We start from the raw sequence: 18,538 nt of genomic DNA on the forward strand, positions 1-18,538 counted from the left end.
TTGACTACTCAGGGAAGTTAGGTGTGGTTGTTTATCACCCTTTCCTGGACTGGTGCCCCCTCCAGGGTGTGTGCTTTGCTTACGCCCAGAGATTCTGGATAGGATCCAGACCCACAGTGACCTTGAACTGAAAAAACGGTTGCAGACACACATTCCCAAGGATCAGCATTGACAGACTGTGAGTGTGTTTGCATATCATTGCATTCTGTGGGCTCCATTTTCCTTCCACGGTCCAAAAACACAGGTTGGGTGGTGGATTGGCTACTCAAATATGTCCATAGGTGTGTGTGAGCCTGCAGAATTGGCACCCCATCCTGGGTGTGCTTCTGCCATAGGTTCAGTGATTCCAGTTAGGCTCCGGTCTCACTGTGACCCTGAACTGGATAAGTGGTTACAGACAATAAATGAATTATAAGGGCCTGTTATTCAGCATTTCCTTTTCCACCTGAAACAATGCGGAGTTTGCGTTAAAGACAACTGCTATGAATGTGGGGAAATGCAGCTCTAAGCTCCATGTCTTTTAAGGTGGAACGGTATGTTTGAGGCGGAGTAAAGTGGCTGAAGTTTAATTTGTAAGTTTTTATTCCCTGTTTGAATCACCACAGAAACTTGTTTGAAACTCGAGTTGTTTAGTTTTGTAGCACTTTTGGTCTCCCAAGTTGGGAGATTTATCCATCTTAAGTGATCCAAAACAGCAAAAAAAAAAAAAAAAGTTTGTATTACCCACATATAGAGCAGGAATAGAGCAATATTCTCATTTCAGTTTTGTGCTTTTCAATGTTTAGAGTTCTGTCTATTGTGGAAAACAAATCCAGATGCCTCTGCCATGAGCAGAGAGAGAGAGAGAGTATACAGTTTTCCAGCCAGTGTGTTTTTGCCAAATATGAAAATGCGCATCATAAAACCTGGATGGAAAACAGACCAAAAAAAAAAAAAAAACAGCCAAATTTTGCAAAAAGAGTTTTATGATCGGACAAGGTGGAAAAAAATATCGCTAGAGTGCAAATTTGCAAAAGAGGGGTGGAAAGGTGTTTTTTGAATAAATGATGATGTTTCAGGTGGTTTATACATACTGTTAATGGGACACTGTGCCCCAAAGAGCCCCGGACAGACCCCACAACCACGGGCCCAGACAATGAGCATGTATCAGTCCACTGTCGTAAAAAGTTTGGCACACCACTGAATATAGACCACTGCTGGTCCACCATCGGACTACTCAGATTACTGTCCTGTACAGGATATAATTCATTTTTAATCTGCCCCAACAGATTTTAATTTCACAGACTTTTATTCTGGCAAAAAATCTAATACAAATATTAGCAACAACTATGAAAGATAATAATGAGTATACGCCTGATATAAAATAATTATGCTGAAAATGTTGACATTGTGCTGGATTAAAATTATTTACTAATATAATTTATAAAGAATAACAAAAGAACCTAATAAATAAAAAATATGTAAATTGTATTGTGACTGGAAAAGTGCTAAAATGAGGCATTTTGTCTAAATCTCTGTTTAATCACTGGTGGTCCACCCAGAAAACGCTGTAGAAAACACCAGTGTGCCTCCAACTTTGCCCTCAGTTGTGAACTACACCTTTAAGTTGGCTAGACTCTGCAAAACATCTGCAAAAGAACTACAAAACAGCAAATGAATGTAATTAGTCACTTTACATTAACTTAGCTTAGCTTAGTCACTTAGCTCCAGAGCATAATCCCTATTGTAACTAGACATTTACATATTCATATATAGCTCAGAACTTTGTACAGACACCTAGATCATATCCGTCAACATTTTATGGTAAAGTCTCAAATAATCAGCATACTCACAACAGTTACTATTTGCTCTTGTAAGTTTACTGTTTTCAGAGCTGTTATTTTTCTAACTGGATGGCTTTAGATCCACACTCTGAAACAATTGTTCACATGACAAGAGGGGACTATTACAGCCATCTCTGCGGCTATTTCGCATGGTTATGGCACCGGAGTTTAATACCTTGTATATCTCTATATATTATGGTATGAAGATATATGAAAAAATCAATGTGTGTTTTGCCTCAATAAAGTGATTTGAAAAAAAAAAAAGTGACAATCACTTGTTAATTATTATTAAGTACTTTATTAAATTATTATGAATTAACTTGGTAATTATTATTGCATGCAGTGAACACCAGACCATCCACCATGTTGGCTGAAAATTGCTGCACTTGGTATGACTTCAGACATGGTAAATCCTATACTGCTGTTTTGACTTGAAAACACAAACAGGACTCAGCTAAATCAAAACTTTACAGATTCACAAAAACAGTTTTTTGAAGATATATTCAATATATTTTAAGTTTATATCACTCAATCCAGTTAATTACTTTGAGAACATAACATTTGCAATTTGGAGAAAAACAATGGTGATTAACATTCCATGCTAAATCACACCTCATGTGCCCAGCTCACACCCCTGTGATTTGAACATAATGGTATGGTGGATATTTAAAGCACTGTAAGACAGTAACCATGGCAGAGAGAGCAGGGAACTTCTGAGTATGAGATGCAGCTCTCTTTGTGTCTGATGATGTTTGTATCAGTGCTGTGGATAACTGGGCTCAGTCCTGCAGTGTGTAAAACTAACACCATCACCTGCAGGCTGTGGACTGAGCCTCAGTTACCTGGTTTTTATATGAATGGGGACTTTGTTATTGGAGGGATTTTCTCCTTTCATGACTATATGAATTTAGAACAGAACACCTACACCAGGATCCCACTACCACCACAGTGCTCGGGGAGGTCTGTCTGTCAGACAAATGATAGTCCTGTTCTTGTGTGTTACACCTGCAAACATGATTATCTAATTCTATATTGTGTGTCTTATACAGTATGTCTTTCAGAGAGTTGCAGTTTGCTCGTGCCATGGAGTTCGCCATCAAAGAGATCAATAACAGCACAGATCTGCTGCCGGGAATCACGCTGGGCTACCAGATATATGACTCGTGCGCAGCAGTGCCCATGGCGGTCAAAGTCGCATTTCAGTTTGCTAATGGCATGGAACGATTTTTCAATGATAGAACCCTGTGTCCAGTATTTCCACCTGCTTCTGTAACTGCTCTCATAGGAGACTCCAATTCCACCCCAGCACTTAATATGGCCAGACTACTCGGTCTCTTTAGAATCCCACAGGTTTATAATCACAATTTTAATGCATTGTTATATTGTTTGAGGAGGAAAGCTGATATACATTTTAACTTTTGCTCTTGCTTTAAGGCTTTAGTAAAATCAGAGGAATTAATATAGCTTCCACGAATATGGTTTAATTCATTTTTCTGCTTTTAATAACAGGTCAGCCATTTCGCCACCTGCTCGTGTTTGAGCGATAAGCATCAATTCCCTTCCTTCCTCAGGACCGTGCCAAGTGACCACCACCAAGCGGCAGCGCTGGCCAAAATGGTGAAGTATTTTGGCTGGACATGGATTGGAGCAGTGCGCAGTGACTCGGATTATGGGAATAACGGAATGGCCTCGTTTCTAAAGGCTGCGCAGGAGGAGGGGATCTGTGTGGAGTACTCGGAGGCCTTTCACAGAACAGATCCGCGTAGTAAAATAGAGAGAGTGGCGAACGTCATACGGTCATCAACAGCCCGAGTAATTGTAGCGTTTATGGCCTCAGGCGACATTCGAGTTTTATTAGAAGAACTGGTCAAAAACCCACCACGTCCTCTTCAGTGGATTGGCAGTGAGACGTGGATCATGAACACTGGTTTTCTGCGCTTTAACATGTGCGCTGGGGCGATAGGTTTCGGCGTTCCTCGCTCAATGATCCCAGGGCTCCGGGAGTTTCTTCTAGACCTCTCTCCATCTCAAGCTCTTAAGTCACCACTGTTAACGGAATTGTGGGAGAGCTCGTTCAGCTGTAGTCTGAGGGGTTCCTCGGAAGTCATGCGGGAATGTGACGGCAGCGAGGACATGTGCGCTCTGCAGAACCCGTACACAGACACGTCACAGCTGCGTATCACTAACATGGTGTACAAAGCTACATACGCCATAGCGCATGCTATCCACGGTGTTATTTGCATTGAAAGGAATTGCGACAAGAGCATTCAATTCGCCCCATGGCAGGTCTAACAAAAACTTACATATTTCAAAACAACCCCATGCAAATTTAAAAACGTAAATGAGCTTAACATTTCTGTATTGATTTTTATAAGCATCTATATAATATAGAGTCGTGCATCAAACACTGATCTAAATAATTATATTTTTGTTAGTCATGCAAAAAATTGTCTCCCACTGCAGATACTTGACCAGCTCAAGAGAGTGAACTTTACCACAAAGAATGGTTATCAGGTCACGTTTGATGTCAACGGTGATCCTGTAGCTGTCTATGAGCTCATAAACTGGCAAGTTCAAAAAGATGGGGCCTTGGATTTTGTTACAGTGGGCCTCTGTGACTACTCCAAACCAAAGGGACAAGAATTCAGCATAATCAGAGCTATCAGCTGGGTGGGGGGACAGACAGAGGTACTGTACTCATTGACTACAGGTAGAAAAATGTACATGTATATTTTAAATGTACAACAGTGGTTTTAAAGTCCAGTTTGTTCCCCAAATGTATGCATTCTCTTCAGAAGGAGAAAATATTTGTAAGTTATGTTTATACAACTGTGTAAAATAAAATAAAAATATATAAGTTTGGGAAATGAAGGATGGTGTAAGAAATCAACACACCTTTAAAATCTAACAGGTACACTTATGTTCCCTAAATGAAGGTACAATACATGCATCCTTGAGGGTACCACCACAGTGACAGTTATTCTAAGAGTTTAAAGCTAAAGGAAAAAATAATTCACCTGTGAATATGGTTTATTACGTATTAAGATTTGCATTTGTCTATGGTCTTTCACAGGTGCCAGTGTCTCTGTGTAGTGACAGTTGTCCTCCTGGGACTAGGAAGGCTGTACAGAAAGGAAAGCCAATCTGCTGCTATGACTGTATACCATGTGCAGAAGGAGAAATCAGTAACAGAACAGGTTGGATATAACAACACGTAATGCTTAATGAAAATTTTCCCATTCTTCCCCATTAACTTATTCTTTCTTAGATCAAGAAGTTTTAGACATCCATTTCATTGATAGACATGCAGTTCCATTTGTCATTCCTGACGTTCTAATTTCTGGTTCTGAATATGCTTTTCCTTCAGACTCATTGAACTGTATGCAGTGCCCCCCTGAATTCTGGCCCAGTGCTAAGCGAGATAGCTGCCTCCCCAAACCTTTGGAGTTCCTGTCCTGGGGTGACACACTTAGCATCATCTTGACAGCATTCTCTGTGGCTGGTGCTTTCATAGCTATGTGTGTAGCTGCAGTGTTCTACAGATATAGGACGTCTCCTATTGTCAGAGCCAACAACTCAGAGCTGAGTTTCCTGCTGCTTTTCTCACTGACTCTGTGTTTCCTCTGTTCACTTACTTTCATTGGTCAGCCCTCTGAGTGGTCCTGCATGCTTCGCCACACAGCATTCGGTATCACCTTTGTCCTCTGCATCTCCTGTGTTCTGGGGAAAACAATAGTGGTGTTAATGGCCTTCAGGGCTACACTTCCAGGCAGTAATGTCATGAAGTGGTTTGGGCCTCCACAGCAGAGGCTCAGTGTCCTTTTCTTCACTCTCATACAGGTCGTTATTTGTGTAGTTTGGTTAACAACATCCCCTCCTTTTCCTTTCAAAAACCTAAAGCATTACAAGGAGAGGATCATCCTGGAATGTGGATTAGGTTCAGCTGTAGGATTCTGGGCCGTGCTGGGTTATATAGGATTCCTGGCTTTTTTTTGTTTTGTTTTGGCTTTTCTGGCTCGAAAGCTGCCTGATAACTTCAATGAAGCCAAGTTCATCACATTCAGTATGCTCATATTCTGTGCAGTTTGGGTCACGTTCATTCCAGCTTATGTCAGCTCTCCTGGAAAGTTTACTGTGGCTATAGAGATATTTGCTATTTTGGCTTCAAGCTTTGGTTTGTTTATTTGTATTTTTACTCCCAAGTGTTTCATAATAATGTTTAGGCCAGAACAGAACACCAAGAAACACCTCATGGGTAAAGTACCCTCCAAGTCACTTTGAGATCCTCACAAATTCATACAGTAGTATACTTTAGCACCATAACTAAAGTGTTCTGAGTCTTGCTTATGTGCTTGTATGTATCTTCACCACAACATTTCTTAAAATATAATATTGAGTACTACATTGTTTTAAAGTGGTTTGTTTTGCTAAAAACACAAAATTACTTCACTAGCATAGCACTGTTAACTTACTAAATCAATAATATAAACTCACCGCGAGCGTGAAATGGAAAAGCGGAAAAGAAGATGATGATGATGTTGATGATGATAGCTGCCAAATTAAACCTATATTATCTTTAAATTCCCTGATCAGTAATATAAACATTTTTACCATTCATAGTTTTAAAGTAAAATCCTTCTTAAATTTAAACGGAAAATCTGTAATTAAATTCTCTTAACATAAACAAAATAATGTTAAGTGTCAATGTTCTGTGTCATGTCTATAGTCCAGTGCAGGCTCTGCATCAGACACTTAACACTCATTTAACAAGGTCTAAAAACAAGCAATTTTGACCGAGCATTTCTTCATCAGCTTCCTAGCGGAAAATAAATACATATTGTTAAAGAGGTCTATAATCATCTTTATGTCTGTTTTTATATTGTTGTTAGCTCATGCTAGTAAGCTTTCTGGCTACTCAAAGTGAGCTCAGCATTGCCAGTAATAAACATTTTAATAATATTATAGCATGTTGCACTGTATTGTGGCCTCTAATTCTTTCATTTATTAATTCATTGTCTGTAACAATTGTACCTCTGCTTATGCAAACAACATAAAAAAATTCCACATTTACTAAAAAAAAAAATCAAAATTAATCTTAAATATTTGAAAATTATTCACCAATGTAATTACTTCTTCTAAGTTTCAAAATATTTGGCAGTTTTAAAGAGGTATATAACTGTTCTGATAAAATTGTAAAATATGTGCAGCTTAAAATGTTTTACCATTGTTAAAGTGTTACAGTAAATTAACACAGAATTTTACAGGAGCACCAAGCACATTTTTTGCCTACCACAAGTATTTATGGCTGGCATGATCTTGTATGCTTCACATATTTATTTGATGAATACTTGTTTTCAATGCCACAAAAATATATACACATTATATTACATGCTTTTAGAACTAACAGTTACTTTCGATATTATCAACCATATAATTCTTATCGACGGATTACAAAGTTGTGTTGGCAATAAAGGATCTGCCCAACAGGTATTTATATGATAGAAGATTTTCTGTCAGTTGTGCAGACACCATTTCCTCATGAGCACCTTTTTTGCGGGCTCCTTTATGTCTTCAATATCATGATGACATAAAAGGGCTCAAAATAGATCCCTGAGGGACATGAGGGACATCTATCAGAGTTTTTTTTTGTTTTCCTCCTATATATGCTACACCTGAACTCAATATTTAGAAAATACACGTTTTTCCTGCTTTATTCCATGCTGATGATACCCAGATTTACTTACCTCTTAAGAACCACAATGCTACATCTCTTTCTACTTTGAAGAGCTGCCTCCAGGACATAAAGACATAAAAAGACATAAAGTTTACATATTCAATCTAAGGACTGAGGTAATCATGTTTGATCTGCTAGTTAATTAGACACACTGATTTCAGCAGGCTTCTATACAGTCCTCAGTAAAAGGCCTGGAAGTAATATTTGGTCATGTACACAAACAGGTAAATGCTGTAGTCATATTCAGTTTTTTCAACTTAAGTTGCTATTAAAAGTGTAGCTTTGTATATCATTCACAGATTTTGATAGTTATCTATATATTTGATTGTGTCTTGAATACTTTAAATCATTACATATATATGTCTGAGCTGGAAAAGCTTTAGTTCGGCATTTCTCAAAGTGTTTTGGCGCCCCCTATTGGGTGTAGGCGTAGGTATTGCAGGTGGGGCACAAGGAATCGGAAGAATTAAGCATTTTTATGTCTTTATTATTGCCTTTCTATTTTGCCAATAAAACTTCTTCAATAAAAAAGCACCCACTCACAATAAATTCATTGATAGCCTGTAAACATACTAAAAGAAAATTACATAAGAGACCAAAGAAATGTAGTTTGCCTGGAACCAAAGTATGCTTTTTTTCTCCAACTTTTATTTTGACAATGCGCCACTAGATTAAAGTGATTTGGGAGTGAGTAAGAAATGGTGGGTCTTCTTTCAGCCTTCATTAAAGTGCCTGTTCAAATATAAAGCGGCTCTAATCATCAGCTTCACTGGCTTCCAATTCACTGTCAGATTCTGGTTTATAAAGGGAGCCCACAAACCAAACTATAAAATTTTACTTTGTCTTACTGTGAGTAATCAATTGGATTTATCTGAGTACTTCCTGGACAAAATATTTGACATAATCTAGAATCCATCAGACATTTATACACAGAATTTAAAAAAATCTTGAATGTGTGCAAAGCTTTGGCCACATTTTCCAAGATGCTCTTGTATTTTCAAATTATTTCCACTAGTCTTTGGTTTTGCCAGCTTTAGGGCAGTACTCAACATCAGCCCAGTTCTGCACCTGTGCCAGGCCATGAGGGAGTAATTCTACGTCTAATCCAGTTGAGCTTTAGCATCACTCTCTGATCTGAAAACCATCAGTACATATTTTTCTGCCAGTTCTGCAATGTCTGAAAGAATGCAGAGCTGCCCTCCAAAGTAAGGGACCTTAATATTGTAGTGTGATGTCAAATACAAGATTTGACAAAAGGTTTGACTTTCTCTTGCATGGTAATTAGCTCTTCCACTAACAGGGGCAGGGCAGGTCATACTCTAGTTCTTAATAAATGGTCAAAGGATGCTGCCCGCATGACAAAGTTGGCTGGATATTTCTGGTTGGTAAACTATAATCAGTCCAGCAGTGATGCTGATGTGTTTAAAAAACTCCAGCAGCACCACTCAAACCAGCAGAACACTCTCTAACACATCATCACCACATTAGTGTCACTGCAGCACTGAGAATGATACACCACTCAAATCATACGTGCTCTGTGGGGGTCCTTAGCGTTGAAGAACAGGGGAAAGGAGGAACACAAGGTATGCACAGAAACATGTGGATTACAGTCTGGAATTATAGAACTACAAAGTCAGAACTACAAACCGGATTCCACAAAAGTTGGGACACTAAACAAATCGTAAGTAAAAACTGAATGCAATGATGTGGAGATGGCAAATGTCAATATTTTATTCTTAATAGACCATAGATGACAGATCAAAAGTTTATTCTGAGTAAATGTTAAAGGAAAAATATGTTGATTCAAAATTTCTCAGTGTCAACTAATCCCAATAAAGTTAGGACAAGTAGCAATAAGTGGCTGGAAAAAGGAAATTGAGCATATAACGAACAGCTGGAAGACCGATTAACACCAATTAGGTCAATTGACAACATGATTGGGTATAAAAAGAGCTTCTCAGAGTGTCAGTGTCTCTCTGAAGCCAAGATGGTAAGAGGATCACCAATTCCACCATTGTTGCACAGAAAGATAGTGCAGCAATACCAGGATGGTGTTACCCAGCGTAAAATAGCAAAGACTTTTTAGTTATCATCATCAACCGTGCATAACATCATCAAAACATTCAGAGAATCTGGAACAATTGCTGTGTGTAAGGGTCAAGGCCGTAAAACTCTACTGGATGCTCGTGATCTCCGGGCCCTTAACGTCACTGCACCTCAAACAGGAATGCTACTGTCAAGGAAATAACAGAATGGGCTCAGGAATACTTCCAGAAAGCATTGTCAGTGAACACAATCCACAGTGCCATCTGCCGTTGCCAGTTGAAACTCTACAGTGCAAAGAGGAAGCCATTTTTAAGCAAGCTCCACAAGCTCAGATGTTTGCACTGAGCCAGGGGTCTTTTAAAATGGAGTGTGGCAAAATGGAAGACTGTTCTGTGGTCAGATGAGTCATGATTTGAAGTTCTTTATGGAACACTGGGACGCCATGTCATCGGGACCAGAGAGGACAAGGATAACCCAAGGTGTTATCAATGCTCCGTTCAGAAGCCTGCATCACTGATGGTATGGGGTTGCTTGTGGCATGGGCAGCTTGCATGTTTGGAAAGGCACCATTAATGCAGAGAACTATGTTCAGGTTCTAGAACAACATATACTCCCATCTAGACGTCATCTCTTTCAGGGAAGACCCTGCATTTTTCAACAAGATAATGCCAGACCACATTCTGCAGCAATCACATCATGGCTACATAGGAGAAGGATCCAGGTACTGAAATGGCCAGCCTGCAGTCCAGATCTTTCACCTATAGAGAACATTTGGCGCATCATATAGAGGAAGGTGCGACAAAGAAGGCCCAAGATGATTGAACCATTAGAGGCCTGTATTACACATGAATGGGAGAGCATTCCTATTTCTAAACTTGAGAAATTGGTCTCCTCTGTCCCCAGACGTCTGAGTGTTGTAAGAAGAAGGGGGGATGCCACACAGGGGTAAATGGCCTTGTCCCAACTTTTTTGGGATTTGTTGTCGCCATGAAATTTTATTTATTCCCTTAAATTGATTCATTCTCTCAGTTTAAACTTTTGATCTGTGATTTGTGTTCTATTCTGAATAAAATATTAAATGTTGGCACCTCCACATCATTGCATTCAGTTTTTATTCACAATTTGTTTAGTGTTCCAACTTTTTTGGAATCCGGTTTGTACAGTATATTGGGAATGGAGCTGATATATTGGACAATGAATGTAGAAACAAGAAAATGGTCTTATGGTTGAATTGTGTATAGTGTAACACTGAAATTTTCATTACTCCATAACTCTAAAACACCACCACCAGTTTTCCTGTTCCCTGTCTACCCTCCCCCACACTCTCATATCAGATAGCTACTGCCAGTGCTTGTAAATGAGTAAAAAGCCAAACTGTCTCAGTCCAGTATGCTAGTCTCTCTCTCTCTTTCTTTGCTCATGGCAGAGGCATCTGGAGTTTTTTTTTAAAACAACAGAGAGGAAAAATACAAACTGAAATATTGCTCTATTCCTGCTCCATAGGTAGGTAATATTGACTAATTTGTGTTGTTTCATATCGTTTAAGTAGGAAATGTCTACAAACTTGGGAGACAGCTAACTGTATTACTGAAAGTGTAACAAAACATAACAACTTGAGTTACAAATCAGATTCTTTGAGGTGTAGCTTCTGAATATAAACAAGCAAAGAGAGCTATGTTTCCCCACAGACACAGACATTCCCTTTAAAGTAATTTGAACCAGTAAAAAAGTCACAAATGATGCTTGCCTACATAGTCCTGTCTGCATGACATAAGCAAAATGCAAGTAAGTGTTGATTGTCTATGAGGAGTTTGGTGTGTTCTCCTCATGATCGCATTGGTTTCCTTTATATATGTATTTATTTATTTATTTAGTTGTTGAGACTATGTTAAGCGTCATTTGAGTTTGTGAAAGGTGCTATATAAATTAGTATAATAATACTATTATTAAAAATATAAGTTATAATTATTATTATTATTATTATTATTATTATTATTATTATCATCATCATTGTTTTAAGCAGACAAAATACAAAATGCCCCTTGAAGTGTTTGGAGTCCCAAAATAAATTAAATGTGGTTATAAACAGGACTGATCATCTTGCCAATGCACAGTCCCAACCCAGAGAAAGACTACAGTGCTACACGCTGATTTGTGGTAAATAATGGGTGGATAAACAGTTTTTTGGTCAGCCTATGAGCTAATATTACATATTACACAGAGACCACCATAGTGCAACACGCTAAATGTCTATTATAATGTTTGTAAAAGGCACATGTTGAGCACAGTAGAGTGTCTGTAAGTAGCTGAATTTGTAACTAGCAGATTAGCGTAAACTAACAACAGCAACATTACAAGGCAAGAGGATTATACAGTCTACTGACAGACCACTTTAACATTCATTCATTGTCTGTAACCAATTATCCAGTTCAGGGTTGTGGTGGAACCAGGGCCCAAGGCAGAAACACACCCTGGAGGGAGCACAAGTCCATTGCAGAGCTACACACACTCTCACATTCACACCTATGGATACTTTTCAAGTAGCCAATCCACCTACTAATGTGTGTTTTTGGACCGTGGGTGGGAACTGGGGCACCCAGACGAAACCCTTCTTGCACCATTGTGCTGCTCCTGCTTTAACGTTCATTAACAGCTTGTCAATTCAACAGCGAATCGACAAGTCTGTAACAGCTTGTCGATTTCAGAGTCACGGTTGGTCCAGAACACTGGTTGCCAGGCAGGAATGCACCCTTGAGGGGTCACAAGTCCTTCTCAGGGTGACACACACACACACACACACACACATTTACCCAGTTGTGCGAAATGACACCCCCTTCCCCTCGTTCTTTTCACACCCCTTCACTCACTTCACACTTTTTCTCTTTTAAAGTTTTTTCAAGGCTAAAGAGAGAAATGACTCAGATTTTGAAATGACTCTCCAGCCCTCTGCAGGCGTCAGAATCTTATGGCTTTCTTGGGTCTTGGGCCCCTCAAGCGTGGTCCAGATAGGACAAAAGTTTAATTTTAATTTTATCTCTATTAGAAAACTATAGTAAAAAGGACTGTAGTTATTCCAGCAAAATTTCAATGCCACAGCCAGAGCATTGAAGGAGACCTCAGACCTCTGAACCTCAAAGTGATGACAAAAGCTTCCGGACCAGTGATGGAGAATGCCACACGCACCCTCAAAATGACCTTCTGAGAAAAGGCCCAGGAGAGACCGGCATGGACGTGTCTCTCATAAGGCGACAGATCAGCGATGATGGAAAATTCCCACAGAGACCTTCAGAACACCACCCGATTCGACGGAGTGGTCGCTGTGTCTCTGAAAAGGGGGAGAAAACGAACGCCAGCGGCTGCAGTGCTACCAGGCCCGCGGCTGCAGTTCTCCAGGAAGCCGCGCCGGAAAGCACCGTGCATCAGCGACATGCTTCCAACTATCTCCAGTCCATCTCCAGGGATACATAAGGTCACCTGGTTTCATTTCTTTATTTCATTCGTGCTGAATGCATTGCTTGGATAAATTATAGCCTTTTTAATCTCCCTGTTCCCTCATTTATCGCTGTAATCCATTTCATTATGTGAATGTATAATCAATATTCTTTATTTGATATTACACTTAATAAACCAGTCGAGTGATAAAACCAATCCTTGGTTATTTGTGTGTGCATTTTTCTTGTACTGAATTATTCCTTCTAGTTCAGATTCAATTTCAGAGTCAAGAACACATGGCGGGTCAATGAGCATAATTTATTAATAATAACTATTTCTAACTAATTCTGCTATATAATATGTGAAGTCATCCAACATGATGACCTACTTGTCCAATTGGACAGGTAAAGACACTACATATTATTTAAATGTCTCCCAATTGGAGCTTAGCAAAATGAATTAAATAATTAATTATTAATCAAATAATAATTAATTATCATTGACTCCGCAATGTAGTATTTATGCCACCCCACCATGTGCATAAATATTTCCACTACATTAAATACAGTTAAATGTAAGATTTTTTGTCTCCAGGGCAGTCTCCACAGAAAAGTGGACTTATGTTTTAAGAATATTTAAGAAAATCCATTATACAGGATAAAGATCATATTGTTTATGTTACAGATTTAGTGTGTTGGTGCTTCGTTATCTGCACAGTGTCATTACCACGATGTGTTGATCTCGTAGCTAGTCTAACTATAATACTTGAAACAATAAGTCCAAATAAAAGATTCTAGTCTAAAGAAATACTGGAAGTCAACCTTTTGGAAGACTCAGCAGGTTCCTTTATTATCTTAAAGCATTGGAGAGCATCCGGAAAGGCCTCACAATAAAACAAGGAAAAACACAGGTTATATAGGCATCTTTAGGGGTGAGATCATCTCGCCCCGCCTATTTTTTAACAAGGTTGTTTTCTATAAGCTACCATTATCTCCAAATCATGTGAATTTATTTATTTTTTTAAATACCTTGTATCATGCAGTACCAGCCTGTCCCATGCTGTTCCACACACCATTCTTTTTTTCTACATAGTTCATGCCGGAGTCATGAACTCAAGTATCCCTTTTTACATACTATGACCAATTTAATATTTTGCCATAAGACTTATTGTTTTAAACAGTCACATGAATCTCTATATTATTTATTTATTACAGTCACATGTCTCTATATTCTTGCCTCTGGGGAAATGTCCCATGCCTGACCTATGAATAAGTGGATCTTTATACTCTTCATATGCTCAACTATTGACCTCTTGTCCTAATTTTTCCATCAGCAGGATAATCAAAATGTAAATTTACATATTTCTAATAACATTTTTTTCTTGAGGATTGGAAGAATTTGCATACTGTATATATATAATATTCCGATAGACATTTGAATACTACATAATATTAAAATAATTGAAAACACTTGATGCATCTATTCTACACACATTTTAGAAGGATTTTCTTTTGAAATGTTACAAAATAACCCTAACCCAAACCCTATATCAATCAATATATTGTGATAACAGGCAGCACGGTTGCGCAGCTCCAAGGACTTGGAGTTTGTGGGTTCAAGTCCTGCTCTGAGTGACTCTCTGTGAGGAGTTTGGTGTGTTCACCTCGTGTTCGCATGGGTTTCCTGCAGGTGCGGTTTCCTCCCACAGTCCAGAAACACATGTTGGTAGATGGTTTGGTGACTCAAAATTTCCTTATGTGTGAGTTTGTGCTGCCCTGTGAAAGACTGGTGCCCCCTCCAGGATGTGTTCCTGCCTTGCCCCCAGTGATTCAGGGTAGGCTCCGGACCCACCACAACCCTGAACTGGATAAGTAATTACAAACACTTTTTTGTCCGTTTCACCCAGGTCTAAATCCACACTATAATATAATAAATGGAAGTATGATGACAATTACTTCAGATTCCTCTGTTAGAGTAAATTTTGGGGAAAAAATTACATTTGTCTTTATTTTACTTAATGCCAGGACAGTAACTTGTATCTTGTTTTATCAGTAAAACAAACCTCCCACTAACAAAATGAAGTACTAACACATAACAGCTTACAAATATGGCTGATTTAAAAAATGCATTGGTGAAAATATATACACAAACATGTTATGGTGCTATAGCATATTGATATCTAATAAACCTTTGTGAAGCTCTCAAAGAGACTTGGAGGGCACCTTGCCCATGAGGTGTTTTTTGGTATTCTGTTCTGACCTAAACATGATTATGAAACATTTGGGAGCAAAAATACAAATAGTTAAACCAAAGCTTGAGGCCAAAATTGCAAATATCTCCACAGCAACAGTGAACTTTCCAGGAGAGCTGACATAAGCTGGAATAAAGGTGATCCAAACTGCACAGAATATAAGCATACTGAATGTGATGAACTTTGCTTCATTGAAGGTATCTGGCAGCTTTCGAGCCAGAAAAGCCAAAACAAAACAGAAAAAAGCCAGGAATCCTATATAACCCAGTACAACCCAGAATCCTACAGCTGAACCAAAGCCACATTCCAGAATGATCTTCTCCTTATAGTGCTTTAAGTTTTTGAAGGGGAATGGAGGAGATATTGTTAACCAAACTACACAAATAACAACCTGTATGAAAGTGAAGGCAAGAACACTGAGTCTCTGCTGTGGAGGCCCAAACCACTTCATGACATTACTGCCTGGAAGTGTAGCCCTGAAGGCCATTAATACTACTATTGTTTTCCCCAGAACACAGGAGATGCAGAGAACAAAGGTGATGCCAAATGCTGTGTGTCGAAGCATGCAGGACCACTCAGAGGGCTGACCAATGAAAGTAAGTGAACAGAGGAAACACAGAGCCAGTGAGAAGAGCAGCAGGAAGCTCAGCTCTGAGTTGTTGGCTCTGACAATAGGAGAAGTTCTATATCTGTAGAAGACTGCAGACACACACACAGCTGTCAAAGCCCCAGCCACAGAGAATGCTGTCAATACGATGCTCAGATTATCATCCCAGGACAGGAACTCCACAGGCTTTGAGAGGCAGCTGTTTCGCTTGGCATTGGGCCAGAACTCAGGGGTGCACTGCATACAGTTCAAGGAGTCTAGAGGAAAAGCATATTCAGAACTCCATATTAGACTATATATAATAAAACTATTGAATCTATGAAAGGATAAGCAACTGTTTCAAGATTTCCCTTGATTGGAAATCTCAGTATTGGCTGAGAGTGGTAAAATCTTCATTCAATGTACTGTGATAGCAAACCTGTCCTGTTACTGATCTCTCCTTCTGCGCATGGTATACAGTCATAGCAGCAGACTGGCCTTCCTTTCTTTACAGCTTTCCTAGTCCCAGGAGGACAACTGTCACTGCACACAGACACTGGCACCTGTGAAAGACAACAGACAAATTCAGATCTTAATTATAGTATGTTAATGTGATTCTTGCTGTTGTCAGTGAGTACAGTACCTCTGTCTGCCCCCCCACAAAGCTGATAGCTTTGTTAATACTGAACTCTTGTCCCTTTTGTTTGGAGGAGTCATATTCGCCCACGGTCACAAAATCCAAAGCCCCATCTTTTTGAACTTGCCAGTTTATGAGCTCATAGACAGCCACAGGATCACCATTGGAATCAAACATGACCTGATAACCATTCTTTGTGGTAAAGTTAACTCTCTTGAGCCGGTCAAGTACCTGTAGTGTTAATCACCATTTAAAAATAGGAATTTAATGTTTGCATGCCTAAATATATCAATTTAATAAATTGATTTTTATTCATGGATACATTAATGTATATTTTACAAATGATTATAGTTTTTATACCTGCCATGGTGCGAACTTAATGCTTTTGTCGCACTGCGTGTCATTACAGATAACACCGTGGATGGCATGCGCTATGGCGTATGTAGCTTTGTACACCATGTTAGTGATGCGCAGCTGTGACGTGTCTGTGTACGTGTTCTGCAGCGCGCGGATGTCCTCGCTACCGTGACATACCCGCGAGCCCTTTGGGGAACCCGTCAGGCTACAGCTGAACGAGCTCTCCCAGAATTCCGTTAACAGCGGCGACTTAAGGGCTTGAGCTGGGGAGAGGTCTAGAAGAAACTCCCGGAGCCCTGGGATCACTGAGTGGGGAACACCGAACCCTATGGCCCCAGCGCAAATATTAAAGCGCAGAAACTCTGTGTTCATGATCCACGTCTCACTGCCAATCCACTGAAGAGGACGCGGTGGATTTCTCACCAGTTCTTCTAATAAAATTCGCATTTCGCCCGAGGCCATAAACGCTACTATTACTCGGGCTGTTGATCTGCGGATGACGTTCGCCACTCTCTCTATTTTACTGCGCGAATCTGTTCTGTAAAAGGCCTCCGAGTACTCCACACAGATCCCCTCCTCCTGCGCAGCCTTTAGAAACGAGGCCATTCCGTAATTCCCATAATCCGAGTCACTGCGCACTGCTCCAATCCATGTCCAGCCAAAACATTTCACCATTCTGGCCAGCGCTGCCGCTTGGTGGTGGTCACTTGGCACGGTTCTGAGGAAGGAAGGGTACTGACGCTTATCGCTCAGACACGCGCAGGTTGCAAAATGACTGACCTGTTTTTCAATATAGAAACAGGAGCACATATTATACGTGAGCTATTACTAAATCCATAAAACATGGGCAAGTTAAAACATTAAAGTTAATATATTTATCTCAATATCCCTCATGAGAAAAATAACATTTATACACATCTGAGTATACAATATTCACCTGTGGAATTCCAACGAGACCGAGTATTCTGGCCACATTAAGCGTCGGGGTGGAATTTGCATCTCCTATGAGAGCAGTTACAGCAGCTGCATCAAACTTTGCACACACAGATGTATCATTAAAAAATCGTTCCATGCCATTAACAGCCTGGAAAGCAACTTTGACCGCCATGGGCACTGCTGCGCATGAGTCATATATCTGGTAGCCCAGCGTGATTCCCGGCAGCAGATCTGTGCTGTTATTGATCTCCTTGATGGCGAACTCCATGGCACGAGCAAAGTGCAATTCTCTGAAATCCATACTGTATAAGACAGACAACACAGAATTAGACAATGATGTCTGCACGTGTTCAACATAATCATATGTCTGACAGACAGATGCACAGACCTCCCCGAGCACTGTGGTGGTAGTGGGATCCTGGTGTAGGTGTTTTGTTCTGTTCTCATATAGGTATGAATGGAGAAAATCCCTCCAACCACAAAGTCTCCATTCATATAAATTGCAGATAACTGAGGCTCATTCCACAGCTTACATGTGACTGTGTCAGCGTTACACACTGCAGGACTGAGCCCACTTATCCACAGCACTGATACAAATATCACCAGACTTAAAGTGAGCTGCATTGCATATTCAGAACTTCCCAGTTCTTTCTAATGACTGTCATGCAGTGCTTTAAATATCTACATCATCATGATGTCCAAGTCACAGGGGTGTGAGCTGGGTGCAGGAGGCGTG

General features: G+C 39.8%; 2 protein-coding genes across 2 annotated transcripts; one reads left to right on the top strand and one right to left on the bottom strand.

Annotated features, from left to right (window-relative positions):
• The first annotated feature begins 2,571 nt into the window (after nucleotides 1-2,571).
• Nucleotides 2,572-6,104, top strand: LOC136709843 (extracellular calcium-sensing receptor-like). Its single transcript, XM_066685375.1, has 6 exons — nucleotides 2,572-2,783; nucleotides 2,873-3,173; nucleotides 3,333-4,109; nucleotides 4,287-4,511; nucleotides 4,897-5,020; nucleotides 5,191-6,104. The coding sequence occupies exons 1-6, from the start codon at nucleotides 2,572-2,574 to the stop codon at nucleotides 6,102-6,104; spliced, it is 2,553 nt and encodes an 850-aa protein (XP_066541472.1).
• A 9,132-nt stretch (nucleotides 6,105-15,236) lies between these two features.
• Nucleotides 15,237-18,402, bottom strand: LOC136709844 (extracellular calcium-sensing receptor-like). The gene is made up of 6 exons (XM_066685376.1): nucleotides 18,191-18,402; nucleotides 17,804-18,104; nucleotides 16,870-17,646; nucleotides 16,516-16,740; nucleotides 16,312-16,435; nucleotides 15,237-16,150 (listed from the first exon to the last, which is right to left on the bottom strand). Exons 1-6 carry the CDS (start codon nucleotides 18,295-18,297, stop codon nucleotides 15,237-15,239), a joined length of 2,448 nt encoding a protein of 815 aa, XP_066541473.1. The 5' UTR covers nucleotides 18,298-18,402.
• Between the last annotated feature and the right edge of the window lie 136 nt (nucleotides 18,403-18,538).

This window comes from Hoplias malabaricus, chromosome 11, assembly GCF_029633855.1.
Source record: "Hoplias malabaricus isolate fHopMal1 chromosome 11, fHopMal1.hap1, whole genome shotgun sequence".
Taxonomy (NCBI): domain Eukaryota; kingdom Metazoa; phylum Chordata; class Actinopteri; order Characiformes; family Erythrinidae; genus Hoplias; species Hoplias malabaricus.

Bases quoted from the DNA above. Each gene is read 5' to 3' on its own strand.
- LOC136709843 (XM_066685375.1), top strand. From the start codon at position 2,572: ATGTTTGTATCAGTGCTGTGGATAACTGGGCTCAGTCCTGCAGTGTGT. The intron at 3,174-3,332 runs GTTTATAATCAC...TTTTAATAACAG, and splicing joins GTCTCTTTAGAATCCCACAG to GTCAGCCATTTCGCCACCTG. The intron at 4,512-4,896 runs GTACTGTACTCA...GGTCTTTCACAG, and splicing joins GGGTGGGGGGACAGACAGAG to GTGCCAGTGTCTCTGTGTAG.
- LOC136709844 (XM_066685376.1), bottom strand. From the start codon at position 18,297: ATGAATGGAGACTTTGTGGTTGGAGGGATTTTCTCCATTCATACCTAT. The intron at 16,741-16,869 runs GTATAAAAACTA...TTAACACTACAG, and splicing joins TTAAGTTCGCACCATGGCAG to GTACTTGACCGGCTCAAGAG. The intron at 16,436-16,515 runs GTACTGTACTCA...TGTCTTTCACAG, and splicing joins TTGTGGGGGGGCAGACAGAG to GTGCCAGTGTCTGTGTGCAG.